Raw genomic sequence first — 24856 nt, 5'->3', positions numbered from 1 at the left:
GTAAAATCAAGTAAAGCCCTCATTTCCTGCCCCTCCCCCAAAAAGCTAAGGCTGAGTAAGTACCATCTCTTTTCTTCCTCAGATGCAAGCTTTCTCCCCCCCTCCCCAAATGTTGCTTTGTAGTATCTTCCAGGAAACCTGCAAATTCCTGTGTGTTATTTTCCCCTTGAAATAACACATTTTGATCACAGAATGTTTTGGAGCCATACACTGTTTATTTCTCAATATCTTGAACTCAGTCTCAACACCCAGAAATATCCTCGGTTTGGTTGGTTTGTTTATTATGAAATCTCGGGCCCTTGGGAATTTGGATTAGATAATTCTTCACTCTGGGTTTTCCATATTGATGGATAAGCTTCTTGGAAGTGTTTATCATCAATCTATGTCCACAGTTCCCCAACTAGCCTAAACCGTGTGTGACCAATCAGGAGCCAGAGAGGGTGTTCCTGTTCACGTACCTTCCCCCGGCTGGGATAGGGTCAAACAGCGCCTGCGCAAAAAATACCACCCACCTTCACCCCCCCCAGCTGAGGCACAGTGGCCCCAGCCAGACCACACATGGAACTTTCTCCGCAATAGGCAATACCCCGTCCTTCAAAGGAATCTGGGTTCCTAAAGACATAGCTTCGGCAAAGCCCAATGCTAATCTTTCCCAAATACTTTCCCTAAGATTATGTTTATTTATTTTTAGAGAGAGGGGAAGGTGGTGCTTTGAACCACTCTCTTCCCCATCACCATTTTCACATGGTCTCCTCTGCGAAGAGCTCCCTATTTGCGGCTGGCTCACCCTGCACGTAAGAATTTGTCTCCAGCTGTTCTCAGCTGTACTTATTACAGCTCCGTTTGCCTTGAGCCAGTTGCCACTCCAAAGCTTCTCCCCTTTTTTGCAAAAGGCCAGTAAGCAGGGGATGAATTTGGTCTTCTACACTCTGTAGTCCATTTCTATTCCGAGGTGGGGCTGGGGTGGGGTGGGGGGGGATGTCTGAATGTACACAGACACCTTCCCTGTGGAGGTAACTGACACTAGGGACCTAGAGCCTTTAATCACTGTCTGCCTACCTCCTGGACCAGGCAGGCATAAACGCAGGGCGGTCCAGGCCAAATACTGCCTTTATCTGCTAACTTTCGGATTTGTTTTGCCAAAGCAAACATGTTGGATGCTCCTCTAATCCTGTGCGGAACTACTCACTCCTCTCGGTCAGGGCAACCAGGAAGACAGACTGTTAACCTCCCTGTTGTATAATCTGCAACCCTAGAAAATCTTCACACCAGACACAGGAACTTAGTTTCTTGCAAAGGGAAATACACTATTTGTCATGAAACCGTGAGATGCTTTCATGTCTCATGCTTCTGCATGTCAGTGTGAACACAGTCTGAGGCTAATTCTAGCACATTTAACCATGGTGTCGCTCACAGGGTAAAGAGGGGGGCTAGTGCCTACAGGGTCCACATCTGGGACCATGGACTGTGGTCAGGCCAGACCTGGATACGAGGACTTGGGCCACGAGCCTCCTGCCCAGACCTGGGACCTGGGAGGCTTTTGTCTTCAAAGGGCAGAGCCCCAAGACTGGCTGCTGGGCAGACGCTGAGTTGACTGATGTGTTGCAAGGACTGGGAGAGGTCAGCACAAACCACCACATCCAAGGATAAGATGTCCCCTGTGGTCCCAGAGAGGGCAGGACAAGGTTTTCTGCTGTCAGAAGTGGCCCGTTGGGGGTGTGTACATGATTCCTGCACCACTGTGGCTGCTTCTGGAAGCAGAAAGATTTTGTCTAACGCTTTAAGAGAAAATAAAAAGTGGGCCTGCGCTATCTTCTTCCTGTAATTTAACAGTGCCCCGTGTGTGCGATGCCAGCGCTCAATCTCTGCATCCCTCGGCTCAGCAGAAAGCGAACTGGCAAGTTCTTTTAGAGTCTGACTTGTGTCGGTGTAAAAACCTTGAGGAAGGCAGCATATCAAAGAGGACATCTGCCTTTCCTGACCCTGGAAATGTTGATGTTGTTAAATTTAAAGAACATTTTGGAAGACAACTTTAAAACCCAAATAACCTATTTAAAAGCTAAGTCCATCTTGATAGGAAAATGACTAGAATTGGCAATGAGAAATCACATTAGAAAAGTTGAAACTTCTAAATATTCCCCAACATTGAAGTGATAGGGCAGAAAAAGAGACGAAACAAGTAAGTGACTAAATCAGGGATTCCCCGGTCTCTGAGCTCTGGGGCTCAGCATGGCCCGGGAACCCGCCGTCTGGGCAACCATTCATCGTGGGCATCGCTGCCCATCCTGAAGATCTCCTTCATGGGGAACTACCCTCTACCTCAGTAAGCTGACCAATACGTTTAACTCCCACGAGACAAAAGGCCCTTCCACCGCCGTCTGCAACAGAAATGTAATTTTCTGGTTTTACCATTATCGATTATCCCATGCTATTTTTACTGCAACTGCAGATATTCCGATGTGGACACTTATTATTACCCTCAAGGTCTCTTTCTAGAGGGTTCTGCCAAACTGATCTCTCTATGCATGAGTTATTTGGGGTAGTTCCTGAGCACATGGTATTCTAATAATCTCAACTGACCGTCTTTATAAGATTGCCTTTCAAATGTTATCATGTCATTTCAACCTTTTTTTTCTCTCTGTGTGTTAAAAATACTGCTAAACCAAGCACGACAGAATTTGGTTTCCACACTCAATTATTTTTTTTTCCTTTGCCCATTTTTTAATTGAATTTTTTGTAAAAATCATATTTCTAAATAAAGTTACATTTTGAGGTTCTGAGCGGTCATGAACTTCTCAGGGACACTATTCAACCCAGTACAGCTCACCCTGAACCTTTCCTTCCCCTCCCCCCAAATCATATCCATCCCATGTGCAAAATATATCCTCAAAGTCTTAATTCATTCCAGTATTAACTCTGCATCCAAAACCTCATCTACATTGTCATCAACTCAAAAAGTTCCAAATCTCATCATGTAAATCATCTCAATCAGTTATGGGTGATATTTTGGGTATGATCCGTACTGGGGCTAACTTCCTATATATTTGTGGACCTCTGAATCTCAGTTCTTTCCTGGAAGCCACCAAGGGAGACACTAGACAGAGACGACCCCTCTACCCCAGGCCGCCTTTAGGACTTCTGAGAGAGCCGGTGAACTCCATTCCCTGAACCTTTTACATCTACCTGTTTGGAAGGAATGTTGTACGCATTTTCATGTTATTTTTAACATAACACGGCTTTTAGGAAATTCACAAGGCTATGAAACCATGACAACCATCTAACTGTGTAACACTTTCATCACCCCAAAAGGAACTCCACACCCGTCAACGATCACTCCCCACCCCCCTCTGCCCAGGCCCTGGCAACCACTAATAAACATACTTCCTTTCCGTGCCGACGCTCCATACAATTTGCCTATTCTGAACATTTCATTCGGATGGAACCCTACCATGGGATCTGGGTTCTTTTCTGTCTAGAATCTTTGCGTATGCTCTGCTTCCCGGGTTCACGCACCGAGCGGCGTGCGCCGGGACCTCATCCCCGTTTACGGCTGAACAGCCAGTTACACGACGCGCCACGTTCCGTTCATCAGCCATCAGCTGGTGGACATTTTAGCTATTCTCGCTTTTTGATCATTGTAAATAATGTTGTTATAAACATTTAAATATGAGTTTTTGTGTACACACATGTTTCCAGTTCTACTGGGCACATATCTAGGAGTGGAATTCCTGGTTCCTACAGTCGCTCTACCTGTAACTTTTTGAGAAACTCAGGTGACATCTTAACGGGATCCAGCCTAGCTGTACGGCCGTTACGGGTTCATCCAGTGAATATGTTACTTCCATAAGATCAAAAGGCTTTCTATCAACTTTCCCAACTGCTCTGCGGCCTGTCACTCTATCATGAAAGGGAATTAGACCCATCTGCCACCAGCAAGTCTTCTCATTGGTTTCCTCAGACTTCAGGCTGCCTTCAAACCAAGTGGAGATATATCTGAGAATTTTCCCAGTGAGGAGGGTGGGCTGCTGTGACCACAAAGGACAGCTGGTTAGGGTTCAATTGTCACGTTCCAGGCACCACCCATTGGGTCCACAACCTCGATATTTTTAGTAGACTGAGAGACTGTGAGTCTCCAGGTCAGCAGTTGGCAAACTGCAGCCCACGAGCCAAATCCAGCTAGCTGCCCGATTTTTTAAAACCTGCCAACAAAGAATTATTTTTACATTTTTAAATGGTTACATTTTAAATAGTTATATAAGTACCTATATATAGCATCTTCAATTTGAGTCTTGGCTCATGAAGCCTGCAGTAGTTACTATCTACTGCAGTTCCTAAAGGGGCCTGCAGGTCCTTTAAGGAAAAGTTTATGGACCTCTGCTCCAGGGGATACTCCTGCCAAGTACAGTCCGTCAAGACCAGTGAATAAAGCAGCGCCCTGTGACTATCGCTAGAGATGTCCAGTAATCAGAGGCCACCCAACCTGGAAGGTCAAGCTACCCAGGCAGGGACTCAGAAGGCCCGTGAATACACAGAATTGAAATAGGAAAAGCAATGGACACACACATGGGACAGGGATGACGAGTTACATCACTGGAACTTGGGGAAACTCCACTAACGTCTATTTCTCCAACAGAGAAAAATCTCACTGGCAACTCGACAGTCTGCGTCTCCCTGTCTAGTGTGTTTTATCTGCAGTGTTCAAGTTTGAACGTGACCGCACTTTGCCGCACAGAACCCATCATCCCCACCCTCATCCTCTTCCCGCTTGTTCTGACCAGTTCTCCTTCGGCCTGCCAGGTGTCGGCGGCAAATCCTTACCTCTTTGGGCTTGGAGTGTTGCTGCCTCCTCCTCTTATAAGCTAATCAAGTTACACAACGCTCACAGCTCAAGGAAGGCATCATTGCGACTGCCCACAAGGTGATATTACACCTGCCATCTGGCATTTACTGTAGGTCACCTTGTTTTTTTCTGTATCCCACTTAAAGAGAGCAAACGTCTGCTTCCTTGCCAAATGAAATGTTTTCTCTAGTCCCCATAGCTCCTCAAAGTAATGACAGTGCACAGTTAGCACACACCAGGCCCTCAGTCTCCTCTCAAGATTCATCACCATACTCCTATTTTTCTAGAGTCAGAATTGTCTACTCCTATTGTCAGAGTTCCAGGTCCTTTCGGTAAAAGGAGTTTGTCGGTCTGCATTTGCTCTGTTCTGTGAAGGTGAGACAGAAGACCGCGTTTCTGCTCTTCCTCAGACTTCTGTTCCTTTCTGTCACATGTCAGGTTTCCACGGGCCTCCTTTTCATCCAATGAAAAGTTGGACGTGGGGACCCTCACCACTTTTCGATCTTTCTTATTACTCCCACCTTCTTTCTAGTTTTAATGGTTCTATTGTTGTTCTTACTCCGTTTTTGCTATTTTAGTATCTGAATAGCCCTGCCAAACTACCTCTTTTTAAAACTTTCCCATTAGCCCTCCAGCTTTCAGGAGAGGTCTGGTCTCAGCAAAAAATAGCCCCATTTCCTTTCCTGGCCCTCCTATATGCCTGCTTGTTAGTTCCTGGGCCTTTTTTTTTTTTTTTTTTTTGAATGACCGCCAACTTTTGGGGGGGGTCAGTGAGCAGAAAAGTCCAGCACTGTGTTCATGTGTTAGTCTGAATTACTTTACCAGCTCCCAACTGTGGAGAAACTACATTGAAACAGGATGGGTGGGAAATTTATGGACAATACAGATAAGGAACTTATCTACACATTCTTCTGAAATATAATTTCATCTTTCAAAAGACAGTTCAACCAAAGTTTGAGAGTTTGAAATATATACATACACAGTGGGAATTTTCCTTCCAATAACAAATCATCGGTAAGAAACCAAAACCACAGTCTAGCCTCTGGTCTGAATGCCAGTGACTGTGACTCTCGGACCGACTTTCCCCCACACCTTGGCATAGTTAGAAATTCTCCCCTCTATCAGCAGGATCACCAGCTTTCAAAAACTCTCTTCCCATCACACTGTAATTGGGGAACGCTTCCAAAAAGTGTGTGATCTATATAAAACCCCAAGGATATCAGAAGTACCTCTTTTTTTATTTTTTAAGTTATATTTTATCAGTTATGCTATTACAGGTGTCCCAATCTTTCCCTTTTGTCCCCTCCACCCAGCACCCTCCACCCTCTCAGGCAATCCCCACACTATTGTCCTGTCCATTGGTCATTCCCCACACTGTACTTTACCTCCCCATGGCTATTCCGTAACTACCAATTCTTACTTCTTAATCCCCTCGCCTCCTCAACCATATTAAGATTAGACAAAGGACTGTGCACACTGAATGGCGATCTTCACACAGAACAGACTGTGAAGCCCTTAAAGCGTCTTTGAAACACGATGGACACACCCGCTGTTTTGTGCAAGGTGTGAAGCTGTCTCGCCTGAAGCGGGAGGAGACCAGCTGAAATTTCTCCATCCCTCCTCTGAAATCGGCGGGGCCCACTTTCCTCATTATCCCAACAGAGCTCATCCCACTACTGCTCCGGGAGTCCTGGTCCCGGGTCCCTGAGCAGAATTTGCTCACAAGACGCAAAGCAGGATGTACAAGTCTTATATTTGATAATCTTTTTTTTTTATCCAGTGACCAATTCTAAGGGAAGAACCCATCATTCTAGAAGAGTGACCAGTTCTGGCAGGCGGGGGTGGGCCCAGGGAATCAAATCCACACAGAGAGAGACCTCGGAAGTGCCAAACGGTAGGGAAAATTCCATCTCAGATATTCGAATGCAGGACTCTTGGTGGTGAAAGACGGTCTTTTCAAGCTCACGACTGGCATTCTCTGTCCTGACTTACGGTGCCGGCAATCAGTCAACGTGAGACCGAGCAGGAAGCTGCTGCAATGAGGGTGCGTGTCTAGCTCCTGCCTTTGAATGGCCTGCAGCCTCCCTCCAGAACGCTTTCTCCAGATCTGCCAGGAGACGCTCTGTAATACCTAAACCACAAATCATCGCATTCCCCACCCTCCGAGCCAGGGCTTGTCCTTGAGCTTTCCACATGGCGCGATATTAACCAAGCTGGCCACTGATACAATGGCTCTTTACAAACCCAGAGGAAAATCCGCCACGCCGTCTGTTCGATACACTCAGAAGTGGACCTCCGAACACACAAACACCCACGGTAGGCGTGCTCGGAGAAGAAACACGGGGCGTGTCAGGCATGTCTCCGGAGAGGAAGCCTGGCTGGCTCACTAAATATTGTATCAATGTAAACATGTCAGGCGTACAACTGTATCTAAAGTTAGAATGAGTATGTCTCAGAATGGGAACCATCTTGCAGGAACTGAATTACAGGCAGGCCACTTCATATTCTTTTCCAACATCCAAGAAAACTGCCTTTCCTCGGAATAAGGAAACGGTGCTCGTGTCTGGCTGTTTTAAGAACTGACGTGGGGCTTTTTGAACTGATTTTTCCATTTTTACCTACTGTGACACATTCAAGCCACCTAAGCCAAAAAAAGGGGCTTTCAGACTATGACACCCAAACTGAGAAAGATGACTGGCGGCAGGATATACTCACACTGAAAAGGCGCAGCGACCTGATCCTGCCCGTATCGGAAAGGGAACGAGCCTTCCGTGGACTGCTCCCCCGACAGCACCTTCTGGGCCGCAAAGTACTTGGGCTTGGGCACGAACTCCTGGGTCTGGCCGTGATGGATCATCACGTTCTGTGAGGAAAGGGGTGTCACTCTGGGGAGAAACAAAGTGGGGAGAAAGGAATGAGTCATGGACATGTCAAAGTCAACTAAGAAGGAAAGCAAAAGTTAAATTTGGCAAGGAACAAATTCCACGCCAGGCTCAATTTTTTCTTCCCATGCTGTAGATGGACATTTACAACACACAAAGAATTAACAACTTACCCTTGGAAGCCTCCAACGTAATAGGGACTTGCCTGTCTAGTCAAGAAGATTAAGGCTGAGCGGGCCGCCGCCCGAGGATTCTAACGGAGGACGCGGAGCACAGCTACCACAAGCCCTCGTGCAAAATACATGGCGTTTATGAAATAAAAAGGCATGTTCATGAACAGGTACATATATTAAAAGGCATATTGTATATAAACTGACAGATAAGTAGGCAGCATTGACAATGAGTAGAGAAGAAAGGGGGAAAAATACAGGAAAGGGATTGGATAATAAATTCCCAGAATGATCGGTTAGGCAAAACTGGACAGTGGGAGCCCGGGCAGCGCACAGTGGGGCCTTCCCTTCCCAGGGAAGTCAAGCAGCCTCTCTGAGCCTCACTTTCCAGAATCTCTGCCACACAGGGCTAAGAAACAAACGCCTGTAAAAGTCACAACAAAAAACAGAAAACCGATTTCAATGACCTTTTACAATACAAATGATGATGGCGACAGGACAAACAGGCATTCGTTCGATCTTTCATGATGTACCCCACTATGATTAAAACCGTAATGTTCAGGTTAAATAGTTTATAGTCACCAGTTTCTAAGAACGAGAAGCAGAAGAGTGACTAACCATAATCTCATTACTTCTTTAATAACATGAGTCGAGGGCTCCTGAACACAATGACTGTGTTTTTGCCCTGCTGGCCCAACCCTTGATTTCTCTATGACAGTTCTCTTCGCTGCATGGAATGTATATTTTAAAATAGTAAGCTTCACCGAGACTTAATCACTCCCTGGGAGACAGAACTGAAATCATTGGCTAAGAAGGCTAATAAATAATGAAGAATATAAAGATACACCAACTAATTCCAGGAAAAGCCTGAATTGCTACTAAAAGTATATGGACAGAGCGTCTGAGCAGCAAACGGAGCCTTTGGAAGGAAACCTGCTCTCCAGTGTAATCTTAAGTTTTATTGACTGTGACACTGAACAAAATTTTTCCAAACTACGATACTTTAACTTAGGCAAATGGTTCACAGAGCTATACTCACAGTGATAAGATGCTGCAAAGCCCCAAATGACAGACTCTGAATGAGAGGGAGAAATGACACTGTAACAGGTGAAATGTGAATTGTCAGCCCTCCAGAGACACCGCACAGTGTCTCGTCAAAAGCAGTAACAGAGGCCTGATCAAACTCAGTCTATTCGAAGTATTTCAGTTGGGGCTGGTGACTGAGCTATTCGGGGAGGCAAGGTGTCCAGGAGAAAGAGAGGAAGGGAAGAAGCTGGGATTAAGGGTACTTCCCTCTTAACCAGTCAAAGATCTAGATCTATCCCCACATATATTTTTGGAGGAGGGAATTTCTCTATTCTTCACCATTTTCTAGAGGGACTTCAAATACAAAATCACATCGTCGGTACTCTGTTCAGCTCATAAACATACTTTTGGAGCATTTTCATAAATAAGAAATTTTAAATGCTTACTTAAGCACCTGTAGTCATTCAAATGGCTTTCAGAATGTCTCCTTTATGATCTGCTCAGTATTAAGAGACAGTACTATGCCTTTCCTTTGGCTATGTAGTATGAAATGATTTTCAAAGGTCTTCTTTGAATCTTGGAGAATGTTATTGGATTAGTAGTATATGTACATCTATATTACAATAAACCAGGTCACAGAATTTTAAATGTTTTAAAGCAAATGTTTACACTTAACTCCCTAGTATAAGAAGGGAATTTTCTGCTTTCTTTCCTTTCTTTTTTTAACTGATGAGTTTTACTCATATTTTTATTGTTTTTAACTTGGACTGAATTTATTGGTGGGACATTGGTTAATAAAATTACATAGGCTTTGGGTGTACAATTCTAAATCCATCATCTGTATACTGTATTTTGTGTTCACCAGCCCAAGTCGGGTCTCCTTCCATCACTATTTATCCCCACTTTACCCTCTCCTACCTTCCCTCAACCCTCTTTCCCTCTGGTAATTAACTACCATACTGTTGTCTGGGTCTATGAGCTTTTTCTTTGCTTAGTCCCCTTCCTTTTTTCTCTGAACCCTGCAACACCCCTCCCTTTTAAGAGCTGTAAGTCTGTTCTCTATGAGTCCGTTTCTATTTTGTTAGTGTGTCTTGTTTATTAGAGTCTACATATAAGTGAAATCATGTGATACTTGTCTTTCTCTGACTCACTAATCTCACTTAGCATAGTGCTCTCCAGGTCCATCTGTGCTGTCACAAAAGGTAAGATTTTCTTCTTTTTTACAGCTGAGTAGTATTCCATTACGTAAGTGCACCACAGCTTTTTTATCCACTCATCTACTGATGGGCACTTGGGCTGCTTCCCAGTCTTGGTTACTGTAAATAACACAGCCCCCTCTGCTGGGGCCCAGTGTGAGTGGCTGCAAAGGAGATTTTATGTGTTAGCCCATCAAGAGGGCACCTGTGTGTCTCTAGCAGACTCTCTTCTCCCCCTGGTGGACAGAATGCCCACTGATTGTCACAGCCAGTCGTTACGTGGGTGCCTATTCCTGGCTCTCGTGCTCTTGGGCTGGGGAGCCCAGCTTGTAGTTGAGACCCCATACTTCTCAGAGGGAACCCCCTACAGCTGAGATATCCCTCTGGAAGCAAGGCCAGCCCTGTTCACACATCCACCCTTCCTGCCAGTCTCAATATGGCTTCTTCTGTAAATCCTTGGCTATAAGACTTCTCTTCAGCTAGTCTTCAGTTGGTGATTCAGGTTGACTGCTCTGTATTTTTATTGTAACTCCAGTTTGGTCCTGGGAGGAGGTGAGTGTGACATCCACCTACTCCATCACTCCCTTGGATCAAACCCTGTAGTCTTAGGAAAGCCCAGAAAAATCCGTCTTGGGCCTGGGTTTTCCCACTCACTACGCCATGAAAGAACACTCCACTTCCTTTGCCACTAGACTGATGACTTATATTACTAAAAGCCTAAGGCTTCCCATTGTAAACACTTCCTTTAATGATGTAAGTGTTGTTTTGAACTTTAAGTATGTTTGGTTGGGATGGGGTAGAAAGTAAACCAGCTGGACACATCTGGTGAGGCTGATGACAACCACAAGTCTGCTCTGTCAACCTCGGGACAAGAGAAGCCCTCCTTCTCATCTCAGAGACAACTCACTCCTGTCACCATGTGGCTGGTACCTGCTGAGAGAAATGCAGGCTCACTCCTATGCAAAAGAGGACAGCCCAGCATTCCGGGAGCCCTTGGGGCTGCTACCACCACTCACTGCTGCAGCCACTGCAGGGAGGTGAGACTGTGGGGTCTGCCTTCTAGCTGAGGTCCCCACTTCTCTCCCCTCTGAATCAAGGAGGCAGCAAGAAATGAGCTGAAAGCATATGTACATGTGGGTTCCTTTTCCCTAAACATAACAGAAAGACAGTAAATAAACAATACCAAGGTTTACCAGGTCTAGAACGTGAGTAACAACCCTCATCCATCACTAACTTAAGGAAATGAGCAATAAAAATCTACCAGTATAATGGTACTTAAGTCTTACTACAGTAAACTATAAGTTACAGCACATCATCAATATGGAGCTGCAGAGAATTGTGTTTCCCCTTCCTCCATGTCATCTTCCCTTTCCCCCAGTGCAAGGCTGTAAACACACTGGCTCACAAAGACACACAGACACACACAGACTAAAGCCACTCTGCCTGACAGCTGCACAGACAAAGAAGCAAGCCGTGCACAGTGGGCTGGCAGCAGGCAAGTACAGGAAACTGTCCAATCATTCCTTCCACAAGCACATGTATTCGGTGTAAGCACCAGCCCGTCACTGCCTTTCACAGTTGGCCTTTTCCTCTAATTTCATCATTCACAGTTATTTCCACCTTGGACCGCCTCTCAGTCTTACAAATATATATCCCTTTAACTCTCCCTCTTTTCCTTCTGTTTTACCCAAGTGTTTCAGGGAAAAAAAAAAATCTCTCTCCCTTCATTTCAACTAGAACTTTTTTAAAGGGTAAAATAAAATGTTTGAGAGAAAATTAGATCAAAAAATGAAAGCTGTAGGACCTCTGGTTCAAATGGGGTTTTTGGACACCTGTATATCTCCCCTTCCTCCAAAGATGCCCTTAAAATTATAAATAAGGAATAAAATATAATAAAGCCAGAGCTGACATTTCATAGTTATACAATAGTCCAGCCCCACTAGTCATTAAAATATCAAAATACTCTGTTCTGATAAACAGCTAGTGACCCAAGCTCCTGAGTGCCCCCCAACCCTTCCACTGGGCACCCCCAGGTACCCCCTTGGTTCATAAATAACCAGCTGACACTTTGCGGAGCTGGGGACCCCTGGTTCTCCGTTCAGCATCCCTTCTGATCAGTCAATACCCGTGCCACACAGGATATTAAAAATGGCTCAAATTACCCAGCAAAAAACACATGAGAGAGATTTCAACAAATCTGTAAGGGGTTCAAGGTGGACTGACAAATGTTGACTGCTATAGCAGCAGGGAGGAAACCGTGAACTAAAAAAAAAATATTTTTCTAACTTGTCTTACTTCAACCTGCAGAATGAAGCACATTTTACATGGAGACTCAGTCCCCACCTACATATGTCTGTGATTTGATATAACTAAAATGAGTTTTACAAAACAATACCCACCCTTACTACCTGTGGGACACTCCAGAATGTTCTCTAATCTACTGTTTAAATGACAGTCTTGAGCATCACATTGATTTCATGACCTCGTGACTCCCTGATGAGTTGCGACCAGTAGCTTTAAGGGCCCCAGACAAGACTCGCTGGAGAACACAGGCTCGGCACAGAGGAAGCAGTCTCGCTGGGGAGACAGAGTTGTTCTGGATGCTGAAACCAAGGAGCACGAAGGGCAGTAAGAACTGAGACGGAACTCTGGTGTCTTCACTAAAAAGTCTGCACAGGCAAACCTCTGAGATACTGCAGGTTCAGCTCCACACCACAAGTTTCAGACAATGTCTAAAAGGAAGAAATCAAGGAATGGCTGGACGGAGGTGACCTCCAGACGGTCTACTCAGATTTGAGCTTAAATGAGGGAGGGACGGAGACAAAGAATAGGGAATCGAGCGATACACAGGTTTCAAGCCTGGTTGACTAGGAGGGTATTTTGTTTCAAGGCCAAGGACAAAAAATAAGAGCAAAGGGGTACACAGAGTTATGGCGGTCAGGAGAGAGACCCAGTCTGTGACGAAGATAATTATGTCACTGATACACTGAGAGACAGAAAGGTAGGGTGCACCTTCGGGGAGCCGTTAGGAAAAGACTCCAAGTTGAGGAAAAGTGATGTTCTAAGTGGGACTGACATCTCCAAAGGCAAAACTCTTTCAGAAAAAATAGGGGACCACACGGTTTTGGAGGACATTTATTTAATGGTGGGGACAGGAGTGGAGGATCAGAAGGGGAGAAACACAAGAATGAGGTAGGCCTGGAAATGGTAAATGGGGGCAAGTTTGTCGGAGTAAAGGAGAGAGGACCCCCTGTAAACTGTTACGGAAGAAACACCAAACCAGAGAAACAAATTAGAAAAGGTCACTGGTGCCATCAGCAAGGCTGTTTCAGGAGAAGTGTGACTGCACAGGGTGAAAGCCGGGGTAGGTGCCCCACTGGTGACACGTGGCAAAGAGCAAACGAGAAAAGCAGTTCGGCGGGAGTGGCACAGCGGGCCACCTGAAGACGAATCTGGGCCGGCCCCTGTGTCTCTGTGAGCAGAGCTCCTTTCCTTCGAAGAAACGATTAGTCGCACACTGTTCACACTGCTGCCTTCAGAGCGGCCATTTGGGCACAAGAATGGACTAAAACTTTCCGTATTTCTACTGAACCCATTATTTGACCTGTGGAGTGGGTGGGAGCATCTGGCAAAACACAAGCCCCTTTCCATTTAAGAAAAGGGCTTTGGACTCTCAGAAGGGAACCGCCAGCAGGCCACAAAAACATTCCCCACAAAGGCCAGCCTGATGCAGTCGGGCCACCCCCCTGTGATCAGCGCCCTCGGGTTCACAGTCAGGACTAAGAAAAGAAGGTGCTGCAGGAAGAAGCCAGAGAAAAGTCACCTCCAGTCTTCTGGGGCCAGCTTCCAGTTTCTGTCTATAAAATTCGAATGATCACATGTGCCCTGGATGGTGGCCCTATACTCATGTGGCCTGGCTGGCAACCTGCAAGGAAAGCTAGAATACCACCAAAAATGTAATGAGATGGCAAAAAATAATAAGCATTTTTACTAGCACTCTTCACAGGAAGAGTACGGCGCGTGGTTAGAGAGAACCCTTTGATGCACTGTTTAGCACTAAGGATGCTGTAAAAACGACGCCCCTTCTAAGGAAGGTGAGTCCAATCAGTCTTTGGCTTTGGTTACGCCAAGAAGGTCAACGCACGTTCAGGGCCAGATACGAGCTGTCTGGGACAACAGAGAAAGGCTGGGCCCCGCGCCAACAATCCCCCATGCCCGCTCCTCCCTCTCAGTCCTCCACCTCTCCTCCAGAGAAACGTCTAACCCGAAGGGTCACACAGTTGACCCCCCATGTCTCAGAATGACCCTGGCTAGAAGAGACGTTTCTGGACGAGATTGCTAAGAAAACAGTCCTGGGATTCTCCAACCCCTGCAATCCCCAGGTCCTGGCAGAGAGGAAGACAGTAAAAGCTGTAACAGAGAGAAGGCTAAGAAGCAGAGTGAACAAGGCCTCCTCTGGGAACATTCAAAAAACTAATCGTAACACTTGGGAGAAGGTCCAAATGTCGAATGGGCCAATTTGAAGAAGACCCATTAACCAAAGACAGGAGAATTTTAGCATCCTTAAAAATAACTACGATGGACTGAAATACTTTAAATGTTTAAATGCATCTATTCATTAATAAAAAGCCATAGATCACTTTTGGAAGATGTTAGATGTTAGAACTCTAATTGAAAACTGATCAATGAAAGGAAAGAATTAAGAATATCATACTTCCCTGTGATTGTTAATTTTATGTATCAACTTGGAGGGTGTTTTTGGATGAGGCTAACACATAAATCAGTGGATGTTGAGTAAGCAGATTTCCTTCCACAATGAGGGTGGGCCTCATCTAATAAGCTGAAAGCCTCAATAGAACAGAAAGACCAGCCTTCCCAACTAAGAGGGAATTCTGCAGCAGACTGACTTTGAACTTTACCTGCACCATTAGTTCTTTTGGGTCTCTGCCTGCTGGCCCATGCTTCAGACCTGGACTCATCAGCCCCCATAATCACATGAGCTAATTCTTTGTAATAAACCTTTATATAGACATAGGTAGAGAGATATCTTTATATATATATATACGCACACATACACACACACGCACACGCACGCACACATGCTGTTGGTTCTGTTTTTCTCAAGAGCCTAATGTGCCCTGTGACTTTCCTTGTACCAACTGAACTTCAACCAAATAACTGAGGAAAGGAAGTTTCTGTTTAGGAAATTTTTCCAGTGGGGGAAAAAAGGAGTGATGATAGAATTAAAACACCATCATCTTCAACCAGCAATGAAATGTGTAGGCAGTGATCATCAACGGCTGCTAATATCGCGAGAAGACCAGGAGCACCCCTGATGGAAGAGCACACCACCACCTGCGATGCAGTCCAATGAATAATCAAATCTGAGTCTGACCACGCCTCTGGAGCCAGGCATTATTCACAGGAAATTGTAGGGCAGAGTACACATTACTATCACAAGGGTGTAGTCAACAAACTCTAGAGTTAGTAGAAAACTCACAGATTAAGTGAGATTTAAGAGACATGTGACCCTGTTACAAAGAATGAATATTTTTTAAAATTCTGATTTGAACAAATAAGCTGTTAAAAATTTATGCAACAATTAGGGAAATTTAAATACCTGGATATTTAACGATACAATGGTTCTGAGGCTAGTTGTTCAGAACCCCCTATCTGTTACAGATACACGACAAAATATTTACAGACTGACTTCAGAATGATCAGGGGGAGGGAAGTGGTTCGGAGAACAGATAAACACAATGGGTTCTGAGTTCATGGTGAAAGCTGGGAGACAAATACTTTAGGGTTTCTTTTTTCTATTTTCTCTTATATGCTTTGAGTATTGCGTAAAAGTTTACATAATACAAATATATGAGGTTATCCTTTGTAATTTTTTAATGTGTATCAGATGAGATCATGTATTTATTTACCAGGACTTTGAAAAGCAGAAAACATTACATAACAATATTCCTTCCCATTGACTAAAAGGAAAAAGGGAAACAAAGAGCGAGAGAGGGGACACAAGAATGAAAGAAAAGACGAATTCCAGTCATACACATCTTCTCATCTTTCCTACTTTTAACCGTTAAAGCTGCATGCTCCGAGGGCAGATGCCCTCTCTCTGCCAAGGATGAGACAACCATTTGAAAGCCCTGAACGGCGCGGAAGACTAAAGTCATCAAAACCTTGACATGACTAAGTTATTTAGCGAGTAACCATGGAAGGAAACAATGTTAATAACTAAAGTCCTTCGCTTTGTCACCAATGAGCAGCTACATTTGGTTACTCGGGACAGTGTCCCTGAACACAAATCAAAAAGGAATTGCAGCCATCTCCTATTTATCTAAACTAAGAGGGGCCAGAGGAAAATCTAACTAGATGCAGGAAAACTCCAAAATGTAAGCAATAATTACAGCTCCTACCCTACTGGGCAAGTGCCAATTTCAAGGCTTTTGAACCCAATTCTCAGATGCAAATCCTCGCCCCATGTTTATAGGAAGGAGGCAAAGAGCAGGCTCAATTTCCTCATCGAGACAGAAGAGAGACAGCACCTACCTCACAAGGTCACTGTGAAGACAAACATCAAAATGAGATTCCTCTTTGGAAACGTGAGAGGACATTTAACAGGCCATCTGACGCACACCCGGGCTGTCAGACAGCCTCACTCCCCCAGCAGTCCGGGGAGATGGGAGAACAGAATTCCACCCTTCTGCTAAGGTTAGAGTTCATACTCAGAGACTGCCCAAATGTATAGATAACTTGTTTCGAAGCTTTATTTTTTAACAAAAGTCTGAAGTTATCTATAAACAATGAGCTGCATTCAGCAGCCCGAGGGTCGGCTGTCTTGCTGTTGCCGGCAGGGGGAAGGCCCCTCTGTGAGGCTGCAGTGGGGTCAAGGAGCGCCGTGCACCCCAGCACTGCGGACTGGAGCTCGGCAGCTCCTCAGAACAGAATTACTGTGCCACCCAGCAACGCTGCACCCCGGCGTAAAGGCAGATGGACTGAAAACAGGGACTCAACAGATACCTGGACACCAACGCTCGCTGCGGCATCATTCGTAACAGCCAAAAAGTAGAAATAATCCAAGTTGTTTCCTTCAACAGATGAATGGGTAAAAAAAAAAAAAAGTGGTTTTATATCTAGATAGATAGGTTGACAGCTAGAGAGAGATAGAGAGATGAGAGAGAGAGAGAGAGAGAGAGAGAGAGAGGTCTGTCTGGAAAAAGTCCAGTCATTGTTAATATAACAAGAACGGTTTGCGTGACATCGATAAAACCTGGTAGCCAAGGCAAGAAGGACTGGAATGCGCATGTGTGAACAATGACGACTTCACTGTACTAGTCAGTAGATGGGGACGGTAGATGCCATTGAGTGAGCATGTGTACTGTGTGGCTGTCACATTCAAAATGAATGAGTAAGTAGAGCAACGATTCTGCATCAGATTTTACGTTAACCCTGAACTTTCCTCCGTGGAAAGTACTCAGATGATCTAGAAGGCCACAGCTACAGGCAACCAGTGATTGGCAGCTTCATCGCAACAATGCTCTTGCATCACGCCTCGTGCAGAGTGTTTTGGTGAGACATCAAATCACTCAGGACACCCAGCCCCCCTACAGCCCAGATTTGGTGGCCTACAACTTTTGGCTTTTCCCAAAACTAAAATCACCTTTGAAAGGGAGGAGATTTCAGACTGTTGATAAGATTCAGGAAAGTAAGACAGGACAGCTAATGGCAACTGGGAGAACTGTGTGAGGTCCCAAGGTGCCTACTTTGAAGCAGACCAAAGCGTCATTGTGTTATGTACAATGTTTCTTGTATCTTCTTCATTAAATGTCTCTATTTATCACATTACATGGCTGGAAACCTTCAGGGCAAGACAGATATGTATATTATATATGCCACATATATAATATACATATGAACGATAGAATGTTATTCAACTGTAAACAGGAATGACGTTTTGGTATGTGCTACAGCATGAATGAACCTTGAAAACATGATGTAACGTGAAATAAGCCAGAAAACAAAAGGGCAAACTTTATATGATTCCACTAGTAAGAGGCACTGAGAACAGGCAAATGTAGGGAGAAAGTAAAGTAGAGGTTCCCAGAGAATGGGGGGTGGGAGGGATAGGGAGTTATTATTTACTAGGGGCAGTTTCTGCTTGGGGTGCTGAAGAGGTTTTAGAAACAGACAGTGGTGACATTTGCACAACAGTGTAAATGGAATCAATGCCAATGTATGGTTAAGATGGCAAAGTCTGTTATATGTGTTTTACCGCAATTTTAAAAACCTGCGTGAAAAAGACCCCAGATTCCTTGGGGGTGGGGGGGCAACACTGCAGTGTAAGAAAGAGGAAAAATGCACGTTTTCATCCCCCTCCCCCCACCTCCACTCCTGGTCGTTCAGTAATTGTGGATGATGCAGTGTGAGGTTTGTTCATCCCAGCCAATTCCAGATGTTTTTGTCGCCTTTCAGACAACTGTTCAAGACGCCAATTCTGCAGTAATAACCACGTATGTGGTTCTGTCTGCCAACTCATTATTTCAATCATTCTTCTTCCCACTTTCTAACGCTCATTTTGACCGCTGCTCCTTGAACCACTTTACAAGTTTCAGCCTCGGCAGCCACGGCAGGTGGCGCTCTCCAAGGGCCTGTTCTGAAGCACGGTAAGGAATGAACCACAGCTCGCAGACAGGGGAGGTGACCTCTACCCACTTGCCTAGGAAGCCTTTCACACCTAACTTTGCTCATTCTCTGCTACTGTGTTTGCATGAGTTTCTTAGTCAGTTCTCCATCACGGACCCTTCACGGCAGCAGGAAGAGACATCTGTGGTTGTGATTTGGACTTTACACACGCCGTCTCATTACCTGTAAACCTGGAAGCGTGGAAACGCTGGCGGGCGCATGTCAGTACAACTTTCCCTCTTCCTAGCCAGCATCTTCCTCCCCATGAGCTCTGTGGATGGGACCCACAGAGACTCAGGGATGCAGACAACGCTCTCCAGGACGGGGCATCCACGGGGCTCAAGGGGGCGGAAGGCTAACAGCGCTGAGTTGGTTTTGGGAAATTCACACCGCACTTCTGCCTGCGCCGCCGAGTCTCTGAGAGCCGTGGATCCAACACCGAAGTCCGGTTCCTTCCTTTACAAAGTGTAGGGCTGCAGGGCTCTATGACGTGACCTCCCAAGGCCCCAGGCTCTGAAATCCAGTGACAGGACCAGTAGCTTCCAAAGTGCTCTTAGTCACATCGAAAAAGTATTCCATGTAAGAAAGTACATTTTAAATGTAGTAAGTGTGTAGATATCTGTTCAGAGTAGGAAGAGAACCTCTCGGGGTTTATTTTCCCACATTTAAGCTAAATAAAATGACTAAGAAGGGAAAATTCTTAAAATTTTTACAAAGTCTTACAATTGAATGCAATAAACTCTGTTTTTCACGAAGGGTCATTTTTTTTCCAACTGCACTTGCTACTAAACTAGGTCACCTAAGTAATAAATATTGAAAGCATTTAACCAAATTCAAACATCTGTTCCAACCCTCTCCGAGGGCTTGATCCAGCGGAAACTAAATACCCTCTGCCCTAGAGGACCTGAACCTTCACGCTGCAGGAATGTGGGGTCTTCTAAAGCCAATGTACCTGGTGGAAAAAATAGGGCCTTTTTTGATATGTCTCAAAGATGATAAGAAGCAGTTTTAAAACCTTTAAAAACTACAAAGCAAGAGTAAATGTTACAGATCTCACTACCCTTGATATTGCTGCAGGACTTGTAAAATAGGTACTTTTTTCCTTTTTATTTACTGGGGTGGAGCTCGTTAGCAAAATTATACAGGTTTCAGGGGCCCAGTTCCAGAACACATCCTCTGTACACCGTTCTGTACGGTGACCACCCCAAGTCAAGTCTCCGCCCACCACCATTTACCCCAGAGCCTCTCCTCCACCTCCCCTCCTCCTCCCAGCAGCCACCACACTGCTGTCCGCGTCCATGAGCTGCTCCTCTTGTCTTTCTTTTCGGCTCAATCCCTCCACCCCCCCCACCCAGCCTGACCCTGAGAGCTGTCAGCCTGCTGTGTATCTATGAGTCTGTCACTATTTTGCTTGTTAGTTCGGTGTGTTCATTGAATTCCAACATGAGTGAACTTATATGGTATTTGTCTTTCATTTAGCATAATGCTCCCCAGGTCCATCCATGCCGTCACAAAGGATAAGAGTGCCTTCTTTTTTATGGCTGAGTAGTATTCCATTGTATAAATGTACCACAACTTTTTTATTCACTCATTACTGATGGACACTTGGGCTGCTTCCATTTCTTGGCTACTGTAAATAACACTGCAATGAACATAGGGGGCCATATCCTTTTGAATTAGTGTTTTGGGTTTTATATATTACATCTATATGTGTTACAAACTCCACACAACATTATACTGAGTATCACTTAGTATCACTTCCCATAAGCCTGAAGAACTTCCTTGGAAGTTCTTCATGTACAAATCTTCCACTTTCATTTTTCTGAAAATAGTTTATTTCACCTTCATTTTTGAAGGGCTTCTTTTTGGACCTACAATTCTAAGTACAATCCATAACTAACTCATTTCTTTAACTATCTTTTGCGAAAGGTTGCAAACTAGTTTCTTTACACTTTAAAGACGTTCCATGGCCTGACTGGTGTGGCTCAGTGGGGTGAGCACTGTCCTGCAAACTGAGAGGTCGCTGGTTCAATTCCCAGCCAGGGTTGTGGGCCAGGTTCCCAGCACGTGAGAGGCAACCAATCTGTGTTTTTTTCTCTGCTGTTTCCCTCTCTGTCTCCCTCCTTTTCTCCTCTCTAAAAATAAATAAATAAAATCTTATTTGAATGTCCCACCATTCTATAAGCACCTTTGCTCCTGATGAGAAATGACCCATCATTTATATCCTTGCTCCACTGTATATAATGTACCTTTTCCCCCTCTGGCTGCTTTCACAATCTTCTCTTTATTTTTGATTTCTAGCTGTTTTACTGTGAAATGCTGAGGTGTGATTACTTAAGGTTTCGTGTTACTTAACGTTTGCTGAGCATCTTTCATCAGTAAGTTGGTTTTTCACCCAACCTAAGAAACCATCGGCCATCATTTCTTCAAAAAAATTCTCCTCCCACGTTGTCTCCTTGCCCCGAGCCTACAAACTACAGATCTATCACATTACTTGGTATTAATGCCTTGATAAAAGCACCAAGACTTTGTCCACTGTATCATCTTTCTCGAGAGGGGATACTTTCTACCGATCTAGCTTCTAGTTTACTTACCCTGCCTTTTCTACTTCTGTGTTTGCTCCTTTTCTATTAAAATTCCCCATCTGTTGCCTCACTGTGACTGTTTTCTTTTAAATCCAGCCTGTTTAGAATAGCTCCTTTTAAAGTCCTTGTGCAGTAATTCTAACAACTCGGTCATCTTGGACTTGTTTGTTGTCTATCAATGGCTTCTTCTTTGGACCGTGAGTCACATTTCCTCTGCTTCTCATGATTGTTATTACAGAAAGGAGAGCATGAATATTGTTTTGTAGAGACTCTGTATCTTCCTCTGAAGAATGTTGTTTTGCTCCACCAGACAGTTCCTTGGCTAGATGCACACTCCAGCTCTGGTTCCCCCAGCCTCTGGCTGCAGCTTCTCACTGGGACCTTCAAGTCTCCCCGTGGGGCCGCCAAGAACTTGGGCAGAGTTTCCATTCAGATGGAGGGGCTCCCCCTTTTCCCGAACCAGTCTCCTCTTCACTTTCCAGCCACGAAAGTCATTCCTGTCCTAACTCCTCAAGCCAGGAACAGCACTTTCTGTTCTGGGTCTGGCCAGCATACTTAGCACAGACTGAGAGATGCCATCAGGCACAAACAAGGGAGAAGATGCAAATGTTAACATTACCCAGCGCGACCCACTTCTTTCAGAATCGGCTCCCTCTGATCGCTGCCTGCGTTCAGTGGTCATCTGGAGCCTCCGAAGAACTGATGCGATGTTTTGTTCAGAGTTGATAACTGCTATCAGGAGGACAATTAGTCTAATAAGGGTTTGCTCCTATCAGCGTTGCCGGCATGAAAACCTTCCCCATGAATATTTAAAAAAGAGTTTTTAAATTCAAGATCACTATTATTTTACACGGATATTTATGTGTATGATGGTTTTTATAAAGAATGCCATAGAAATGCATATTCCTTGTGAATTTTGAAGTGATCAGACTACTTGATGAATAGTAAGGATTTTAATGTTCAGTTTCACAGCAGCTATCTGCTTACAGTAATATAAAAAGCATAGGGTACCAACTTGTAAATGGCCACATATTATGTATATTTATATTTGGTAATAGAACTATTTTTAAAGTGGGGAAAATAGGTCCCCTTTAGAGAAACGAGTAGGGTTTTTTCCCCCACTTGAAAGACAGCATTACCTCATAGGTTGTTCAGGAAACCTTGGGGTTCACCAGCATGTGCAATGCAATTTATGGGGCAGTCTGTCTGCCCAGGCCAGCAGGAGGCACACTGCATTTCTGGCCCCTGGGGAATCTGTAAGCTCCAACTCATGGACCAATCAATCAAAGAGCATCACTATTTGAAACTCACTGAGCTCTGCCAGCCAAGTAGAGTAAGTGGCTGTGTGGAATTCCCCAGATTACATCTGCAATTCGTGTGAGCATGGTCTGGGATTCTGCATTCAGCAGGGGGGCAGTGGTAACTTCATGGATAAAAAGCAGTGTTGAGATAGCTAGAAGACTTGGACATCAGCTACTCCATTCACTTCGTTCTGCCGATGGGGGAACTGAGGGCCAGAGGAATTAACTTACTCAAAGATCAACAATTTAAGTAAATGTCCAGAATGACAAACAAATCTAGAGCCAACTCTTTATTCCAGTGTCTTACACTAATTTTCCGGATTCAGGGGGGAGGAAAGTTGATTATGAAAACTCTATCAGAGATAGAATTATTAAGCAAAGAAGGAAACAAAACTCCTTAAATTTTTACTTTCTCACTACTTGGCAAGATTGAGCATTTTACCTCCTTGTGTGTTTAAAAAGTCGAGACAGCAAAAGAAACTCTTCCCCAAAGAAGTCTTGCAGAACAATTAATACAAATAACTGCAAATAGTCCACGAATATGAAGTACAAAAGCTCCACTGAAAGTTATATGTCATTGACTCACATCACTACCCTGCTGCCTTTTCCTGCTGGAACCCACCTATCCTGTCAAAATCTCTTTTCACATCTTCCAGTTTCACATTAAACAACCCTGTGGGACCCAGGAGATGCTAATAAGCTAAGGCCCTAGTGTGCTGAGATGTTGAAAATAAAAAAGGCTGGTGAGTTCCTCATTTCTATGAGATGTCCCATGAAGGCCACAGCAGGTCCTATGAGTTCATCATCATGATTATGACTTTGGATTACTGCAATAGCTCTCTCCCATGCAATTCAATTAGCTGGCTTCTGGTAACGGTAGTTTCACAACCATTATTTCTCTTCAACAGAAATGATTGCATTTTCAAAACCGAAAGAACAAGAGTAATCTTTATGTGCCAGTAGACATATAGACACACCTGCATATTATAACAGTTGTCTGTGTTCTTAAGAATGAAACCAAGAGAATAATTTGGAAACATTTACACTGGCAAACACAGAGCCCACGAAGGTAGAATATTTAATAAATATATTTTGAGCAGGTCCATCTTACTGCCAAATAAAAAAAAAAAAAAACCCCTGCCAAGAAACCATTTCAAAATGCTTGGATTGTTCTAACTGCATTGACCCACCCTGTCCCCGCACTGTTCCACCAGGCAGTAAATAAAATCCTATCGACTGCACTAAATGGGAGGGCCCACAGCAGCAGGGAGGCACGCCAAACCCCTTTGCATTTAACCATCTCAACTGCTGTAAACCAAATATTTGACTTTGCTCACTTATTTCCCTTTGAAAATACATGGGAGTGAAACAAAGTTCTGATGCAACTATATGAGGGACTGATTAGAACATTGTAAGTAAAGTGCTAGTTCGCTGAAAGCTATGTCCCCCTCCAGAGAGTGTCGGCAAGAGTGAGCGTGGGTGCCACGTGGTCTTGATACACTGGATGACCTCTGGGGTCATCTCTCGCTCTCAGCCCTTAGGTTTCTTGCTTCCCACCTATGACCAGAATGAAAGAAAACACATGGACTTCGAGGTGGCTGAAACCTTCCCCGTAAAAGGGAGGAGCTCGGTCACTGAGGAGCCCAGCAGGGGTGGGTGGGATCTGTTCAACAAAGAACAGCACTGCCGGCAGCAAACAGGTCCACCAAGGGGAAGGGCAGTGGAAGGAAGGTTTCAGAGAGTTTGGGGTCCCAGGAAGGGGGACTCTCTGGGGGGTGGCTGCTGTTTGCAGAAATCAACGAGAATAGGGGGAGAGGTTTCAAGTTTCACTGTGGGACCCAGGAGCTCCTCAAATATTTCACTCATTAAGTATTTCGATAAAAACTGAAATTAATTACTAATGTTTCCTCTAAGGCTAAAACTCCACCTGTGAATCAGCTCTCCACTACTCATCCCTCAAGGAGAACACATTCATCCCATTGTTTGTACACAGTACAGATGATGGGAACATGGAGTCAGAAGGAACAGTCCCAGGGTCTCACAGTCTGAAGACGGCAGCACCTGTTTGACAGGAGCTCACCCCAGCATCCTAAGTCCACTTTCTCCTTCGAAGTTCAGGTTGAAAGCTTTGTGAATTTTACAAGTTCTAAGACAAGACTACCTTTACA

General features: G+C 44.6%; 1 protein-coding gene across 10 annotated transcripts in view; it reads right to left on the bottom strand.

Annotated features, from left to right (window-relative positions):
* The window catches only part of LTBP1 (latent transforming growth factor beta binding protein 1), a 352163-nt gene that overhangs the window by 226674 nt on the left and 100633 nt on the right, over positions 1 to 24856 (bottom strand). For all 10 annotated transcript variants that reach the window (XM_053667181.1, XM_053667178.1, XM_053667175.1 and 7 more), the window contains exon 4: positions 7556 to 7725. In XM_053667181.1, the coding sequence (XP_053523156.1) occupies positions 7556 to 7725 (170 nt within the window). The remainder of the gene's footprint in view (positions 1 to 7555; positions 7726 to 24856) is intronic.

The sequence above is a fragment of the Artibeus jamaicensis genome, unplaced genomic scaffold (genome assembly GCF_021234435.1).
Source record: "Artibeus jamaicensis isolate MK-2021 breed Jamaican fruit bat unplaced genomic scaffold, CSHL_Jam_final contig_465, whole genome shotgun sequence".
Lineage (NCBI taxonomy): Eukaryota > Metazoa > Chordata > Mammalia > Chiroptera > Phyllostomidae > Artibeus > Artibeus jamaicensis.
Note: the sequence above shows the minus strand (reverse complement) of the source record. Positions and strands in the feature narration are given on the sequence as shown.